At 32.4% G+C, this 18,340-nt stretch overlaps 1 protein-coding gene across 1 annotated transcript in view; it reads left to right on the top strand.

Annotated features, from left to right (window-relative positions):
- LOC106457997 (protein inturned-like) overlaps positions 1-18,022 on the top strand; it is a 103,494-nt gene extending 85,472 nt beyond the window's left edge. The window contains exons 15-20 of the mRNA XM_022384116.1: positions 1,838-1,930; positions 6,217-6,380; positions 6,711-6,814; positions 8,457-8,646; positions 10,844-10,992; positions 17,105-18,022. Coding sequence (XP_022239824.1) covers positions 1,838-1,930; positions 6,217-6,380; positions 6,711-6,814; positions 8,457-8,646; positions 10,844-10,992; positions 17,105-17,216 — 812 coding nt within the window. The 3' untranslated portion in view covers positions 17,217-18,022. The remainder of the gene's footprint in view (positions 1-1,837; positions 1,931-6,216; positions 6,381-6,710; positions 6,815-8,456; positions 8,647-10,843; positions 10,993-17,104) is intronic.
- Positions 18,023-18,340: the final 318 nt, after the last annotated feature.

Below are 18,340 nucleotides of genomic sequence, written 5' to 3'. Positions count from 1 at the left end.
GGGACTTCCATATTATATACATATATCTTTATTAAACAAAATCAGACTTTTTCTTCTGTTCTGCCTATATTCAAGCAATATGTTATATATTATTATAAATATTGATTGTAAATTGTTTTGTTTTTACTTCTAAATCAAACTTAGATTCAAAACTTTCACTCTGCAGAGCTCCAGAATTCATTGAAATCTTGTTGTTAGTTGAATTTGTATTTTTCTTCAACATATATATAATTAAAGGTTGAAGTATATTATTAACCATGTTGAGTTCCTTAACAAACCACTTGAAGATAAGATAACGGTATCTTTATCGTTATTATAAAGAGCGAAAAAATATTTAAACTGACAGCAAATTAGACAAATTGGTAGTGAAGGTAGTTACGCTTGATAGAATAACGAATCTCTTACTTATCTATGCTATATTCCAGTTTACAAAGTCGGCAGCGGAGATGTTGCTTATAATTTATATTACATACAGTCTTGTAAGCACAGACATGCACTAGGAAAGGGCCAATTATATTTAAATTATCTTCTCAAAGGGTTTCGTTCGACCATACATCTATAGAGTTCAGACACCCACATTTCTTTACACGGTACGTTATGTTAAATATGCTTACTGAGAGGCAATGTGCCTTCTACTTTTATTAAACTGATTTTTGTTTTGCATATATTAAATTACTATGAAGATAAAATGAAGAACTCCACCAATATACGCGTCTTAAGAATGTTCTGCGAAATTCATGTGATCACTGAAGACTTGTTTCTTAAATATGTATTTGGTACAGCTGGATCTTTCTGTAATCACGTCATAAATACTCGGCCTCAAGTGAGATTAAAACAATATCTCACCTTAATCCAATCTCTTAAGTGCGTTGTTGCCAATAAAATATTGCTTATAAGATAATGATCTCGTGGCCACAAAATTTATCGGATTTACAGAAGGAGCTGATACAAGCGTGTTCGAGTTTCATACCAAAACAAATTCTAATACATGATGCATTTGGAAATGAAATGACGCTATAAGTAATATACAGTAATCATTTTGCATAAATATTTTTTATATTAGTATCATTAACGTTTTATTTCCACAAAGAATGTGTATATGTATAGCCCCATGATGTCTCGGCGGTAAGCTTGGGTACCTTTTAGTTTTAAAAATTCGGGATTCGAGCCCTGCGGTAAGCACAACGCAGATGACCTATTATGCTGCTTTGGATTTAAAAGGTAAAAAAAAATGGTGGCTGCTAAAAAATATAAGTTGTATGTTAAACGTGCATCAAATGAAGAGGAATGTGTGTACATTTCCACACCAAGATATTCCAGTGGGTCAGCGATGGGTAAACTTATAGCGCTAAAATTCGGGGTTCGATTCCCCACAGTGGACGGAGTGCAGATAGATTATTGTGTAGATTTGCGCTAAAACAATTAAAACAATCCCCTATCAAAAATGTAAAAATATGATATAATAGATAAAACTTTTAATAGAAATTACATTTCAGCATAAAAAGTTATATCCAAACATACATTGCTTATCATCACACATACATTAAATTTTGCGTTAGCGGTGTAGTTTTTATTTTTATAGTGTGCTGGAAAATCTGGTCTTGTAATATCCCTTCCCAGTTCCTGATCAGATATAAAAGTCATGTAGCAAATAGACAGTTGAGGAGCTCTTGAGACGCTAGTTCTAGGAAAGAGTTTGTCTTGATTTTTGGATGAAACGTTTAGCAGTTTTCTTGTTCTGTTTTTGTTGAAAAGGAAGGAGGATAAAACTACAAGTATGTCTGTACCAGAACCTTTCAGTCAAATTATCGATCACCCACTTCTATTTCGTATGTAGGTTCCGGAGAAAAGAAACAACAGGAAATGACGTCAATACTCAAGAAGAAACTTAATCCGGACGGAGAGAGGCAACAACTCATCTCATCCTCAAGTAAGTAACAATAGCCGAAAGAAAATGGACTAGTATTAAATTCCTCCAAACGCAGTGTATCCGTCTTTCACGCGATCTTACGAATTCAGGCTTATCTTAGTTCAAATTATAGAATTACATCCACATTCAAGAACCTCATAAAAAAGAATCTACATATCTAATCCAACATTCAGTGTTAGACAAAGTCATCACACCCTCCAGTAGTTCATCGTAAATCTGTAGGTTTATAACGCTAAAAACCGAGTTTCCATACGCGTGGTGGGCACAGCACTGATAGCCCATTAAGTAGTGTTGTACTTAAAACTGAATAATGTTTATAGATCACTTTATTTTTATCTGCATTTTTACCTTTGTTACCAAATGGTCTGTTGACGACTGTAAATACTTTCGCCATATTTAGTCAAACTCTCTTAAACAGTTGTTTAAATTTTTTTTAAACATAATTTTTCAGTTTGCAAATATGTATATTTAAAAACAGTCTTGCTCAAGTACATTTTCTGATATTACTGAAAATACGAATTACATATATATATTAATTTATTTATTTGTAATTTTATATATTACACGCTGAGGTACCTGTCCTTTGTCCGGGTTATGAACTTGAAAAAATATGTGGGGGTGGATGCTATGGAAAATAACAAATATCCTAACTTTCATACAATTTATTTATAACATAACATATTATCACAGTATCTACTATTACCTCACCAAAAGTTTTGTATAAGCTTTAATAACTCTATATGTTTATACTTAAAACATAGTATCTACTGTGCAATGGTCAGGATGACTTTGTAGGAACAGGTAGCAGCCAAAGTAGTGGAGGTAGGGGTGCTTTCTGTTACCCGATTTCAACACCCAACCCTTAGTGTCCTTCCACAGAGTTTTACGTGAATAATTGATTGGCGGTAATTGGCTATAGAAGTTAAAAGGTCACGGGTCAAAGTAGGAAGTGGGTATAACTCAAGAAACGGCTCATTATATCCACCTTATGGTGGCTTTTGGAGTAGAAACTTCAGCTGTGCTTATGTATTATTGCAATTGCGGTGACCATTTTTCTTCTCATTGCATTCCTCCGTAGAGGCCCGGCATGGCCAGGTGGTTAGGGCGCTCGACTCGCAATCTGCAGGTCGCGGGTTCGAATCCCCGTCCCACCAAACATGCTCGCCCTTTCAGCCGTGGGGGCGTTATAATGTGACGGTCAATCCCACTATTCGTTGGTAAAAGAGTAGCCCAAGAGTTGGCGGTGGGTGGTGATGACTAGCTGCCCTCCCTCTAGTCTTACACTGCTAAATTAGGGACGGCTAGCGCAGATAGCTCTCGTGTAGCTATGCGCGAAATTCAAAAAACAAACAATCCTCCGTAGAGAGTGCTAGCACACTCTATGAGCCCACTCCCCCACAGTGTGTGTATGTTGTGCTATAGAAAATGTTTGTTTTTTGTTGTAAGGACATGGCGCTATCTATGAATGTAGTTAACATTAACTTACGTCAAATATAATAAATGCTCAACACCAACAATAATGGGAAGTGTAGGGGGTTGTTAACTCTCATTGACACGCCCCTTTTTCCAAACTCTCATCTCACAAAGTTTGTTTGAGATTGGCCCAGCGACCTTGGAGTGGTTACATAACGGGCAAACAGACAGATACAGAATTTTGTTCGTTATATATAGAGATTGACTAGTTGAGTATGTTAAGGGTAATTAGTAACTAATTATTTTTTAACAGACCTTTAATAATTTATTATTTTCTATAGAGAACGTTGTACATTACATATTATTCTTTTTTTTCTTTCAAGATAAAGTTTTCGTTCATTAGTTCAAAATATGATTCCAAACGATTAATCAGATATTTATTGCTGAATATTATGCCTTTTAAATCACAACTTCAATGCCAATCGGACGAAAAAAAAAATACATTTTAAGCTCATTACTTTTTATAATCGTAATTTAATTAGATCGGTCTTTCGCCTAACATTTTGTCATGAAAAATCTTATGTGTGTTTTATGGGCGCTTTTGCGTTTTTTACAATTACATATGAGGGAAGCAGATTTTCATGTTCTAAGATAATCTTTCATTGATCATGAATTTACATAACTTCCGTCCAGAGGACGGGTACTCCAGCTAGTTTAAGAAAGGTGATCATTATGACATTCACTGTTGTACTGAGTCATTAATTTCGCATAGATTTTAGCAATAGTTAAATGTGTTTTATCGGTGACTGATGTTAGCCATAAATCTGGTCAAGCTTTTCGTGTTATTGTACCATGGCTTGTGATTCCAGTATAAACCCTCTAGTATTATTAAATTATATTTTATTTTAAGTGGGTAATTTTTAAGTTTTAGTACTTTTGCGAAAGAAATTTATAAAACGCTCAATTCTATAGCTGTATCCATCTCCATTGTATTCTGTTATAATTATGATATGTTAATCGTCACTCCTCCAGTAGATGGTTTAAATGTTTAGAATTCAATTATTTTGTTAATTCGTCATGTTTATAAAATATTGTAGTTTATAACTAAAATCTTTATACTTTCCATTGCTAAGAATTCTGTGCTGTGACGTCAACTTTTAAAGGATTTTGTAAAGAAATGTGTTTTTCGTAATAATCATACTAATCTTGAGTGTAGATGTCGCCAGCGTTCAATACAAATTATTGTTCAGCTATCATATTACGCGAATTAGTTGTCGTGTTTATTCCACCTACTGCGAAGCAACGCACAACCCCAATCTTGTGTACAGAATATCTTAAGTTTGGTTGGATGGATAGTGTTTAAGCTTGTACAACAGGTACTACTTACAAAGGACTAGTTAGACCTGATTAACTTTTGAAGGTCATGAGCCAAAGGTCACTGGTTCATAGAGAATCTTTCCTAACGTTTTGTACATTATATTTTAATGCAGGATGAATGGATATTGATCAAACTTATATAATAGGTATGACATACAAAATTCTGGACCTAGTTAACTTTTAGCTCAAAGTTCAAGGCCATAAGGTCACTGGTACGTATAAAATTGCTCCTATCATGGGAATAGGTATTAATTACATCATCAAAGTGTGAGTGTAGGTGCTTCATAAAATAATTTACACTTGTTGATTCCTCATCCTTCTTTGTTAAATGTAATCCTGGGTTAAAATTGACTGCTATGTTTGTATATGCCTGAAAATCTTCAGCCTGGTTAATGAAATCTTGTAATAAATGTTTTATTTTTTGTTGATGCCAGTTACTAAAAATAGAGCCTTTGTTAACAAATAGCTCATGGGAATGGAGCTTAAATAACATTGTACTAGATCTATACATGGCCATCTTATGCTAAATATAGTTTAGCTTCTGTTCAAAGAGTATACGTGTAATAGATGTCTGATTATACGGACTAAAACCAAATTAGAATTCTGTATTTAATTACTTTATGTAATAGTGAAATAATTAAGTGGTCACATATTTTGTCCATCACTGATTGTAACAGTAGATCTGCTCGAGCTTTTTGTGTTATCATAATATCTATTTTACTTGAGTTTCATACTTATTTTACCCTGTAGTTTATCTTTTGAAGCTTCTGTTGCCCATTGAATTTTCTTCACCTTTTATTCCCCTGATTAAAAAAGTAGTGGGGAGGGTATAAAGTGTCTGTCTACTTTCTGCAGGATATCTAGAGTTCTAGCCAGCAAATTTTAATGAAATTTCACAGCCCAATTTCCCTGAAGATGGGGAAAAAACTGATTTATTTTGGGTGAAAACATCAAATATAACCATTTAAAATATAGAAATGTTGTTTTTTTGCAAAAATAAAGAATTATCATAAAATATAACACAAAACAAAAAGCTGCTGTTTTAGCATGATCAGAAATTCTTATGATGACTATTTTGTTAATTTTCTTTAAAAATAAAATTGGATAGAGAGATTAAGATCTGGAAAGTAAAATGCAGAAAACTTAAAAAAATTGAGTTTTACAAAAAATAATTGCATGATATTTTAAGAAAAACTCATTTTACAATGAAGTCTGAAAAATCAACAAGAATGTAATATTTAGTTACAGCTGCATGTTTTCTAATAATCTGAGCTGTTAGTAACCGAATATGGGTCAGACCAGGTGGTTTTGAAATATTATCCAATAACACTGTGATTTAAAGATTGAGTGTTTTTGTTCAGTTGATTATGTTTCCGTAGAATTGTGGACAGAAACTGGTTATTTAGATTATCATACCACAGTTGCATCACAGTCTTATACTAATAACACTCAGTGTATTTGAGCTCCTTTTTTTTCTTCCCACAATCTTCTTGCAGTTCCTTTTGATGCAGAATCTGATGCAGATACCACAAACTCTCCTGGTGGAGCAAGCGATGATACTCCCGTTCTCGGACGACAGGCTGAGAGAGATCACAATGGACAGATGTCAACAAGCTCAGATGGGGACTCCAGGGCAAGCAGTGAGGGAGGATTTTATAGAGTATGTTGAGTAAAGTACTGTTTTCAGGATGTTTTACAGAAATATTTACTATCGCATTTAATAAAACAATATTTGTAGAGAATGATGTTGGTGGTTTTGTAAGAGATTTATATGTTCTGTATATGAAGTATTATAAAGCACAAAAAAAAAAGACTGAAAAAAATGCAATTCTGGCTTCCAAATATTTTTTCCAATAAAATCTGAGTGTGTTAACCATTCAATTCATGGAGAAAAGTCATAATCCCTCTTAGTAATTGGTACATATATTTAATATAATTGTATTTTTATGTAATTTTCATGAGTGCATATTTTTTCAATTTACTTCTAAAGGGTTTTAAGTGTCAGAGAATGTTTGCCAGCAATTTTGACCTCAGCAGTCTTCGACGCAGCCTTGAAGAAGCCAATGAAGAAGATACAGAGTTTGCCACACCAAAGTAATTCTAGTTTATTTTGCATTGGAATATTTAATACACACAATAATTATTGGGATTTTTGACTAGACAGAGTCAGTTTGATGATACTGTATTACTCTGTGTTACTGTAACAGTTACTGAATAACCGCAGTAAATGGAATAAACTAATACAAGTGTTTGCTTTCCTTCATTCAGTAAAAGTAGTTTCAAGTTGACTGAAGTCTTATTAAAGATTTGACACATGCTTTTGAAAACAAAACCACTTCATCTAACTTCTTTGGAAAATAGTTGTTCAATTCACTTCACTTATGGATTGCAAGGCTTGATACTAATGTTACAGACAAGTTGTTCTGTAAGGCAAATAATGCCATTTTTTTACTCGCCTTACATATCCTTATATTTTTGTTGTATAACAATTTCATAATAATATTAAAAGTGTGAAACTAGTATTCATCTGTTGTCTTATATTAGGGACTTTCATAAAGCTTCCCTATTATCCTGTTCAGGTGGCAAACAGCAGAATGGTTTGAGTAAATTTTAATCATTGATTTGCTAATCTAAATCATTTACAGTTTGTGGCTGATGAATAAAGGTCTACTTTTCTAAAGTGCTCAGGTTATAGGGTTTCTTATATTTGTCTGTAATTTCGAGAAGAAAAAAAAATTTGCATTTATCACAATGTTAAATGCCAATCCAGGTAGCAAACTGATAAGAGAATGCTTTTCATGTAAAAGCTGATAATTTATAACACCAGATGGCACTGAAAATGATGCAATAATGGATTTACAAAAACAAATTTATAGCACCAGAAATGTTTAGCTTATTTTCTAATTGTTTAAGTAGCAAGATGTAAAAAATATAAATAACTATCTTATAATAGTGAACAGGCAAAAACTAAAGTAAGGAACATTCAATTTCTTACTTTTCTTTTTAGACTTGTCTAGATGAGACTTTCTATGGACACTTATTAGAATGTAGTCATGCATTTGTATATCCAACATAATATACAATCAATTAAATATGTTTCTGTTTTTCTAGCTCTTTTTAAAGGGTGGTACATAGGGTAATTTTGTAATCTAATGAGTTGAAATTTGAGTGCTCTAATATTGGCACATGTCATCTGTGACTTATTAGGTTTATGCCTCATTTCAGATCAAATTTGAAAGCAATATAAAAAATTAATCTACTCCTTTTATAATACTATTAGTCACCTCACCCCCCCAAAAAAAAGTATTACCAACAATTTAGCAAATGTGGGTTTAGTTCACAAAGTCTTGAAATATTTCATTAGAGTGAGACTAATTAAACCATGAAAAATTCTGACCCACAAAGTATTACATGAACTTAGATACAGCATTCATGCTCATAAAAGTATTTTTTCATAATGTCCAAATAAAGTTTACAAATATAGAGAGTTTAGGATTTAGCTCTTCTTCTGGAAGTTTAGGTTGACTTACCTGATAAAGTCACTAAAAACTGATCCTATACTCATCATCTTTATGTTTAGCTACTATTAAACTTGTGAAGTGAATGATGTATATGTACTGCTGTGTGATTATGATACTGACTTGGATTTATGAATTTCCTACTTTATTCTATCTAGTGACAGTAGATAAAGATTCTAATTTTTCTTTGCACTTTTGTAACTCTGTTCTTCTTCCAGACTAGTACGAGGCTTGGAAAACACCTTGTTCCACTTTGTTCATGTTGACGAGTCCGAGGGAGTACTGCTAGCTCCTACTCGGCATGCTACAAAATGGTTTCATGGCCGAGCTCATGCTGAACTTGTGAATAATTTTCATAAGTGCTGTTTGAACATCAGAAAGGTGTTTCAGCATTCTTTAAGATGCAAGGTATTGTAATTGTTTGTAAAATCTCTTGATAGTTATATAAGGTGCAACACTATTCCTTCATATGACTCTACAAGTATTAAACTTTCTTTTAAGTTACAATGTCATTTGTTGACCAGCACTTTATATGATTCTACTAGTATTAACCTTTCTTATAAGTTATGATGCTGTTTGTTGACAAGTGCTCTATGTGACTCTACAAGTATTAACATTTCTTAAGGTTATGATGCTGTTTGTTGACAAGTGCTCTTTGTGACTACAAGTATTAACATTTCTTAAGGTTATGATGCTGTTTGTTGACAAGTGCTCTATGTGACTCTACAAGTATTAACATTTCTTAAGGTTATGATGCAATTTGTTGATTCTCCTAGGTCACTTGGATTCTCCACAGCAGCATCTACCCCTCCTGAATCATAATTCTTCATTATTGAATTTTATTTTCTGAAGTAAAATCTGTATCAAAGATTAGAAATAATATCAATATCTTGTCTGATGGTTTCTTTGTTTTAATGTTTTGATATTAATTCTTTCTAGGTAGTTAAAATATGTTTCTCAGAAATGACCAAGATTTGTTCTATGCTTAGATAGCATTTACAAATGGGTTACGTTTATCCAGCCTTCGCTTTGTTTTAGGTTCTTTTTTTTTCTTTCTTAGAAATTTTTATTGTTGAAGTGTAGTTAATTACTCAAGTCTTTTACAACTAGCTGTCTCCCAGTAGGGAAGGTTTCAACCAAACTGTAAATAAGCAATATACATTTCTTCTAACCTTAATTATAAATAAAGTATGTATAAATAATGTGAAGTAACCTTAATTAACTGATCAGATACAAGTATATCTTAGAATATTAAATTCTTAATCAGCCGATTGAGGATTAGTTTCTTATGTTTTTCTTGTTCATCAAATAAAAAATGTGTTAAATTAAGTTAGTAAGCAATGCTCACTTAAGCAAAATTTGAGTCTTCTCCCCCCCCCCCTTAAATATGTAAGTCAGAATTGCTTCTGGATGTTAATATTTTGGAGATGTATAGCAGACTAGAAATTAGAAGGGGGAAAAAAAAGATAAAAATAGGAGATTTATTCTTTGTACTGTGTGATTTTAAATAATTAAATTTCACAAAAATATTTACACAGTTTTTATATTATATGTAGTATTGCTTTCTAAAATTTCCTTGTCTCATTTTGTTCAGAATTTTTTTATTATAGTAAAAATGATTTGTTCCACAAGTTAATTTTGTTTAATCCTGAATTTCTGACCCTGGCTAAAGTCCCTAAAACATGGTGATAACTTTTCACTCAATCGGGTATAGTGGTACTCATTTTTTACTTTTGATTGATGTTTTGTTTACCTTTTGGTATGAAAAAAGTCTAAAACTAGCAGAGAAACTGAAACTGATTTCAATGCAAGTTCCAAACTGGTTATCAAAATTGATCTATTTTGATGAAGATCATTTACTATTTTCAGTGTAACTTTGGATAGAAATTTAGATTTTTCAACACAAACAATAACCAGGAGTACTTGAATAATAGCAGTAACAGAGAAAATATACAAAGGGAACAATGGATGGGTTTAATTATCATTTGAATCACCATCTTCAACATCCAGGACAGCAACAGTTTTTTTTCCCTTTGAAGAGAAAGCTTTCTAGTTTTCTTTGTATTCTGGTTCTAGACATTCTCTTTACCCTCTGTACCTTGATACTTTTAGTGGATCACAAACAGTCACATCCACATTGCACTTGAAACACAATTCACTTTGTAGTTACAAGTAATAGAAGGCATAGGATCATCTTTTGATGTTTCCATTCTGTTCTATATTCATTTTATATGCTTTAAAACAGGAAATTGCATAGAAAAAGTGACCAACTTTTGTTCATGAAATGGAAATATTGGTCAAATGATGGGTAAAGAATGTTGAATAATTCTTCAATGAAAAACATTATTGAAATTTCATCTTCTCAGAATGGAAGTCTTAATCCATAGCATTTGTTCTACTATATTTGTAGTAAATTCAAAAATTTTCTGGATGTTACACATTCCTGATTTAGCACTAGTCAGGTCCTGCCTAAGTCACGGTTTTACGGTTAATAAATTACTGTGAGATATGATTTTACATATTATATTGCTTTACAAATGAGAGTTAAAAAATAATTCATTTTATATGATTGTATGATCATTTAATCAACATATCATCCAACCAGGAAATGGCCCAAAAAAAAGAGACTTGCAAGTTTGGAATCGATAAGTCACTGACTGCCGTTAAAGAGCATGGAGTACTGTTTCATTACAGACCACCAGCTAGTGATAATTCAAAGAAGGTTCAGCCCACTTTAGCTTACTGGGTTGTGGGGTAAGCATTATAACTTATTCAGTTCTATTTCCATATAAAGTTAAGTGATAATTTTTAGAAAAAAAAAGCTAGCTTATCTTGGCCACTTGCATTGTAAAGTAAGTTTCATCACTTCAAAATACCTACTTTCATGTGATTTTAATCTACAATATTGTTTCACTACAATCTACCAGCTAGTGATAGCTCAAATGAGTAAAATTTAGCATACTATATAAGAGTTAACTATTGTATTTAACTTTATCGACTTTGCATTTAGTGAAGTATGCAGAGAAAAAGTAAATTTAAACAGTAACTACAATTTTGTTATATAACCTTCTAATTACCAATTTGTTTTTGCAATACTGGTGGGGTCTAATATTTAGTGGGGTCTGGCATGGCCAGGTGGATAAGGCGCTCGACTCGCAAGCTGAGGGTCGCGGGTTCGAATCCCCGTCACACCAAAGATGCTCGCCCTTTCAGCCGTGGGGGCATTATAATGTGACGGTCAATCCCACTATTTGTTGGTAAAAGAGTAGCCCAAGAGTTGGCGGTGGGTGGTGATGACTAGCTGCCTTCCCTCTAGTCTTACACTGCTAAGTTAGGGACGGCTAGCGTAGCTAGCCCTCGTGTAGCTTTGCGTGAAATTCAAAAACAAACAAACTAATATTTAGTGATATTAAGTAATTTTGTGTTTTCGCCTGTTGTGGCACTGACTGTAAAGAACTCACAAAAAATTGGTTGAAATCCCTTATTTTCTCTATAAAATACTTGGAGGAACCTAGCAGTAATTAATTGGATTAATTGTAACATTGGTGGTATTTTTCTTCGCAGTTTTGTGTGTGTTTGATTCGTATGTTATCAGGGACCCAACAAAGTCATAGGCGTTCAAGCAGTTTCATGTATAAGTATTGTAAAAAAGTGTGTTGGCAAAGTCAATAATTATAAGTTTGAGAAAAATTACTTTTTGGGGTCTGTTTTGCAGGTCAAAATTTTGACTAAATAGTGAATTAAATACAAGTGATCGTCACATTACTCAGTTTACAAGCTTAAGTACTCAATCATTGCTAAATCATCAGAACTTTCTGATCTTATTAATTGTCATAAAGCTCAAAGTGTTTATGCTATTCATGTTTTTGATAGTCATTAATGTGTGTTTTTATTCTTCTCTGATGATCATAATCTTTATGAAATTTACTATTTTCATGTAAGTTTACTTAATGTGAGACCTGATACTTTTAACTAGTTATACTCAGTTTGTCTGAAATTTTAATGCTTTCAAGTTTGCTAGAAATGCCTATTCTACAGGGTAGTTCAGAACTTAGTTGTCCCACACCTAAATCTAAATGTGGTAACAGGTGACTTCCAATACTAAAATTTATTCATACTTTATCAGCCTTTGTGATATCCTTGTTTTTTACATATACATTAATCTAAGACAGATGACAATTAAAAAAGAATAAGTATACTATTCTAGAGCAATTAATTTTTGTAAGAATATTATTTATGAATTTGTTTTTACACGAGAATCACCTACAATATTTAGAGTAAGGGCTTCAGAACAACTAATGTTTGGACAACCAGAGGTTAATGTTTTCATCATTGAATTTTTGTAAGAATATTATTTATGAATTTATTTTTACACGAGAATCACCTACAATATTTAGAGTAAGGGCTTCAGAGTCTCGCATTATGTTGGCTATGGTGTAAGGAATGGAGAGAAAGTTGGGTGCTGCAAGTCAAACTGTCATTGTATTGTATATATCAAACAGGCTTGATAAAGTCTAATGGCTGTTTAAGCATGGGTGGATGTGATTGCCATCTGCTTTACTAGGGAAGGACATTTATGCAACAAAAATATGGTAACTCTGTACATTCCTCACAAAACCTCGTAAGATTTTGTTAAAGTTTACAAGTATTTTATACACAAAGAATGATATCATTATAATTATGTCTTTCTAATAAAAAATGTTATCTGTAGTAGTTATTTGCACTCAAACTGTTAAGATAGTTCATGTGCAAGGTGGTTTTCGTTTTAAATATAAAAATACTTTTCTTCATCTTATAGTTTTCACGTTTTATTTGCATAACCTCTAGAACCTCCTAAATGAATATTAAAAGTTTTTTTAAGGTAAATTTTTTATATTTTATTTTTTGTCTTTTCTACCATATCACTAACTCAAGCTATTATCATCAATATACAATGTAATGAAATAATTAAAATTAGGAAATATAAAAAAGTACACACCTTTTGATTTTTGTCGAATAGATGTTGTTTTGGTTAAAATCGTAATTTCTGGTCTTTTCTTTTCTTGACACAAGTCAATGGTGCCCTCGAGGCATATTACAGTGTCTCTGACAAACATGCACAACCCTTCGGCAAATATTTCATTCGCTGTGTAGTATCCTAAGCCTTGAGAACTAATGCAAAGAATGATGCATATTTTTTAAATGTTTAAGCCTTTCAATTATGCATTTTAAAACATAATTAACTAAAATATAAAAGTAAGACCTAAATACAATTTCTCTGTATTTCTAACTATAACATATTTAGGTAAGAAACAACCATATGTGCAATAGTTGATAAAACAGCCAACAATACTACAGTCAGTTACGTGTACACCATGACAATAACTGTGTGCCAATTTCAAAATAACTATTATTAGATTATAGTGTAAAATGAGCTCTTTCTAATGATTATATACAGGTGTATGTAACATCTACATGTAGGCTATAAAGCTCAAACAAATCTGTTGAAAGTAGGCGAGGCACTTGTCAGGGGTTGAAAAAATGTATTACATGTTTCAACTGCATTCATTCAGAGAACTTTAAAATATACAAATCAAAAGGTTATGTAAGCATCTTATTGTCTAAATGTACTCGACTCGTATTATTGAAGATATAGTGTGTCAAAGTAGAGAATTTTCCTAGCTCGTTGATCACTTGACAGTATGTCTGAAGTTTTAAGTAGTTTTTCAAATGTTTCTTTTGAAATAAATGAATTAAACTTAGATAACATAAAACTTCAAATCATAACATGCATTATAATATTAATTTAATTCACATACATTGATAATATAAGTGTTTAATTAAATTTGGAATATAACACACTGACTTGCACAGAAAAGGGTTTAAAGGGATACCCGTAATGAAAGGGTTAACACATCTTCTGTCATCACATATTTCAAACAGACTTCATAAAGTCTAATGGTTGTTTAACACACCTATTGTCATTACATACAGTGTCTTGCAAAAGTATTCACCCCTTACTAATAATGTGACATTTTGATGAAATACAAATAATGTAAACAATTTTTTTAATGAACTTGTTTTTATCCAAAACTCTAGTGATCAAACTTAACACAGTTATGTGTGAAGAAGGTTGAATGGCAGCAAAACCTGCAAAGAAAATATATAAATTGAAATTTGCTGATTGCATAACTATTCAGCCCCCTAAGTCAGTACTTGGTGGAAACACCCTTGACAGCAATTACTGCTGTAAGTCTTTTTTTGGATAGGTCTCTACCAGCTTTAAACAATGGAATGGTGTATGTTTTGCCCATTCTTCCTTGCAAAATTGCTCCAATTCTGACAAGTCCATTGATGGACTGCAATCTTCCAGTCTTGCCATAAATTTTCCATTTGATTCAAGTCAGAACTTTGACTGGGCCACTCCAGAACATTCACTTTACATCCTTTGTTGCAAACTCCATACAATACTTAAGATGATTCTTTTTCAGTAATGGCTTCTTTCTTGCCACTCGCCCGTACAGGCCAGCTTTGTGTGAGGACCGGGATTTTGTTGATGTATTAATACTAACTCCCATCTCAGACATGGAACTTTGCAAATCTTTCAAAGTCACTGTTGGCTTCACAGTAGCATCTCTAACCAGTTTCCTGCTTGCCCAGCTGCTTAGTTTGGAAGGACAGCCTGATCTAGGTAGTGAGTAGCTGGTAGGAAACATATTCCACTTCTTAATGATGGACTTCACCGTACTCAAAGGGATAATCAACGACTTTGAAATTTTCTTGTAACCTTCTCCTGATCTGTGCTTCTCTACTACTTTATTCCTGACTTGTTTGGAAAGCACCTTGGTCTTCATGGTTGGTTTGTCATATCACTATGTTAGATGTGGCTTGAACAGATTCATTTACTCTGAAGTCAAGTTAAACCACTTTGATTACACACAGACAGAAATCATTACACTAATTTTGTTACCTTTCAAACTAATCTTTTGCACCTGAACTGATTTAGGGTTGCCATAGCAAAGGAGTTGAATATTTGTGCAATTGAGCATATTCTAATTTTCTTTGAAAATCTAACTTACATGATATCAGCATTTTTTTAGCTTTCTCAGTTTGGAGTAGATTGTGTAGATTCTAAATATATAGTCCCATTTGATTGTGTCATGATTGCAAGCTCAGATGGCAACAAAATGTGGAAATTTTGCAGGGTGGTGAACACTGTATATTAAATAGACTTGGTAAAGTCTAATGAATGTTTAATATCCTAGAGCACTAATATGTCCATGTAAAAACTTATGAGTGAAAGTAGAGAAGCATGTAATAATATGTCAACCACACCATATCTGCTATATCCAATGCTGATGAGGCTTTGGATCTAACATCAGTTCTCGTAGTAGTCATCAAGATATTATTTATATCATCAGTTACTTGAAGAACAACTGTTGTCATATGAGCGAGAATAGGTTTGTTAACTGTAATTGTTTTTATCAGTTTTGCTTAAAACATTACATATACATCAGAGTTAAGCTTATGATTGGTATTAAAATTATTCTAATTACATATTTTAACACCAACTTGTTTATTATTACTTATTTATGAATTTTACATGAATTAACTTTACTCAACATTAAGAAGGACTGGTGAATTAGTAAGCCAGTCTTTTTTTTTTTCATCCCCCTAGAACAGGTCAGGTTTTAAGCCAACGACTATCACATATATATACTCCTTGTAGTTTTCAGTTTTATTAATATTGTTCAGTGATATGTAACCATTTAAATATGGAGTGACTCCTTAAATATTTCATACTTACTTATTATTTTTGAGACTATTCAACTCACTGAAATGAAATATGTTGGAATGCAATATGGTTTGTTCACTACATGGATGTAATAGACAAATGTAGGAGTGGGTTCAATATGGTTTGTTCACTACATGGATGTAATAGACAAATGTAGGAGTGGGTTCAGTATGGTTTGTTCACTACATGGATGTAATAGACAAATGTAGAAGTGGGTTCAATATGGTTTGTTCACTACATGGATGTAATAGACAAATGTAGGAGTGGGTTTAATATGGTTTGTTCAGTACATGGATGTAATAGACAAATGTAGGTGTGGGTTCAATATGGGTTGTTCAGTACATGGATGTAATAGACAAATGTAGGAGTGGGTTCAATATGGTTTGTTCACTACATGAATCTAATAGACAAATGTATGAGTGGGTTCAATATGGTTTGTTCACTACATGGATGTAATAGACAAATGTAGGAGTGGGTTCAATATGGTTTGTTCACTACATGGATTAAGGAAATAAAGGAAAATCACTGTGAACAAAACATCAAATTGGTTTTGAAAATATGACCTCCTTGTTGCTTTGCCAACAAATTTACAAAGTGGAACTTCCTTTTTTCTGGGTTGTCTAAGTAAGTTTGGGCATAATTGAGACAAATTAGAATTTGTGTATTTAACTCTGAACTAACAATAAATCCATGCACAGCCTAGGGCTAGAATTAACTAGGTTATAACTGACATTTGATATATGATAATATTGGTTACTTAATGGTTAGGCTTTAAAACTAATTATTGCCATATCCTTGACTATCTGAAGCTTGTCAGCTCATTAGCTTTTGATTTAGGAAGTATAATGTTTGACAAAAAAATATTTTTTGAAAACTTATAATTCTCTAGTCAGGTTCATAATTATTATCTAAGTCGTACACATTTGATTATGTAACACTGATAGAAGTAGTAATGGAAATATTCTGTTTTAAGAACAATAATCTCATTCAAATTTATAATTGTTCAAAATAATAATAGTCATGATATTTTTTCATGACATTTATATGAAAATAGCTGGAAAAAAAGATCACTTTGTTTCTTTTTTTTTACAGGCGACTTTTCTACACCCCTGAGCCAAGGGAAGTCTATGTTTGTTTCCACGATTCAGCACCACAAGATGCAGTGGAGTTGGCCTTCAGGCTTACATTTGGAATCCCCTCATAACCAATAGTTGTTGCCTATCAAAGTTCACTCTTTTTATAAAAATCAGTTTAAGACTTTTGACATTGTGTAAGCAGTACTTCATGTGATTTCATTCATTCCATCCATTTTGACAAATTCTGTATTGATTTTAATATGTATAGTCGGAATGTCATTGACCATACCAAAATTATCACAGTGTGTGTAATGTATTAAGTCTGCTGTCGACTTATACCACAGACTGATGATGTTATATTTTTATACAGCATGGTTAAGAAAGACAATATAAATTACTTGTATATAGTTAATGAACTCGGCTTTAACAATGTACACTTTTTAGAGACCTAAACATTATTTCACTAAAAATACTAAATAAAAATGTAAAGTCAGCAGTCGTTTATAATCTGTGGTCATTGAGTTCTGAGTAAAGCAGTGTTTGCTTCTGATCAAATATGTCCCTTCTAAAAGGATCTGATAGAAACTACTGAATAATTATAAAATGTTTAGGTTTTTTCAGATAGATACATTATACATAATTTCATGCAGTATTGGTATTATCAGTCATTTGTGTAAGTTTATATTCTGGAACTATTTATTAAGTTTTGTTAGTTTTTAATTTTGACATGTAGATGGATAGAAATTGAACAGGAGTAAAGCTAAGGACTTTATAAATAAAATGTTTTTTTCAGATGTTCATGATTCAGTTAGTACAGTTTTTGTACACATCAATATAGATGTGAAATCCTTGAAGTACATATTTTTTCTGAGCATTGACAGTTGTGTTTAATGTTGTAAAAGGCTCATTGACTATAAAAGAAAATTCTGATTTATTTTTTCGGTAAAAAGAATACTTCATTAAATGCCTGTATAAGTTACAAAATTCCACATTATACACTGTATGTGGATGACTCATTAAAACAGTACATGTGTGTGCTGTGACTCTTGTGTTCATTATACTTCTAAACAGTACGTATGATGCTATGGCCCTTGAGTTCAGTATATGTTTAGTATACTTTTACACAGGAGATATGACAAGAGTCATAGCACATATGTACTGTTTAAAAGTATACTGAACTGTGTGCTATGACTCTTGTGTTCAGTATACTTTTAAACAGTACATATGTGTGCTGTGACTCTTGTGTTCAGTA

Source organism: Limulus polyphemus, unplaced genomic scaffold (assembly GCF_000517525.1).
Source record: "Limulus polyphemus unplaced genomic scaffold, Limulus_polyphemus-2.1.2 Scaffold402, whole genome shotgun sequence".
In the NCBI taxonomy this organism is placed as follows: domain Eukaryota; kingdom Metazoa; phylum Arthropoda; class Merostomata; order Xiphosura; family Limulidae; genus Limulus; species Limulus polyphemus.
The sequence above is the reverse complement of the archived record's forward strand: the minus strand, read 5'-3'. Positions and strand labels throughout refer to the sequence as shown.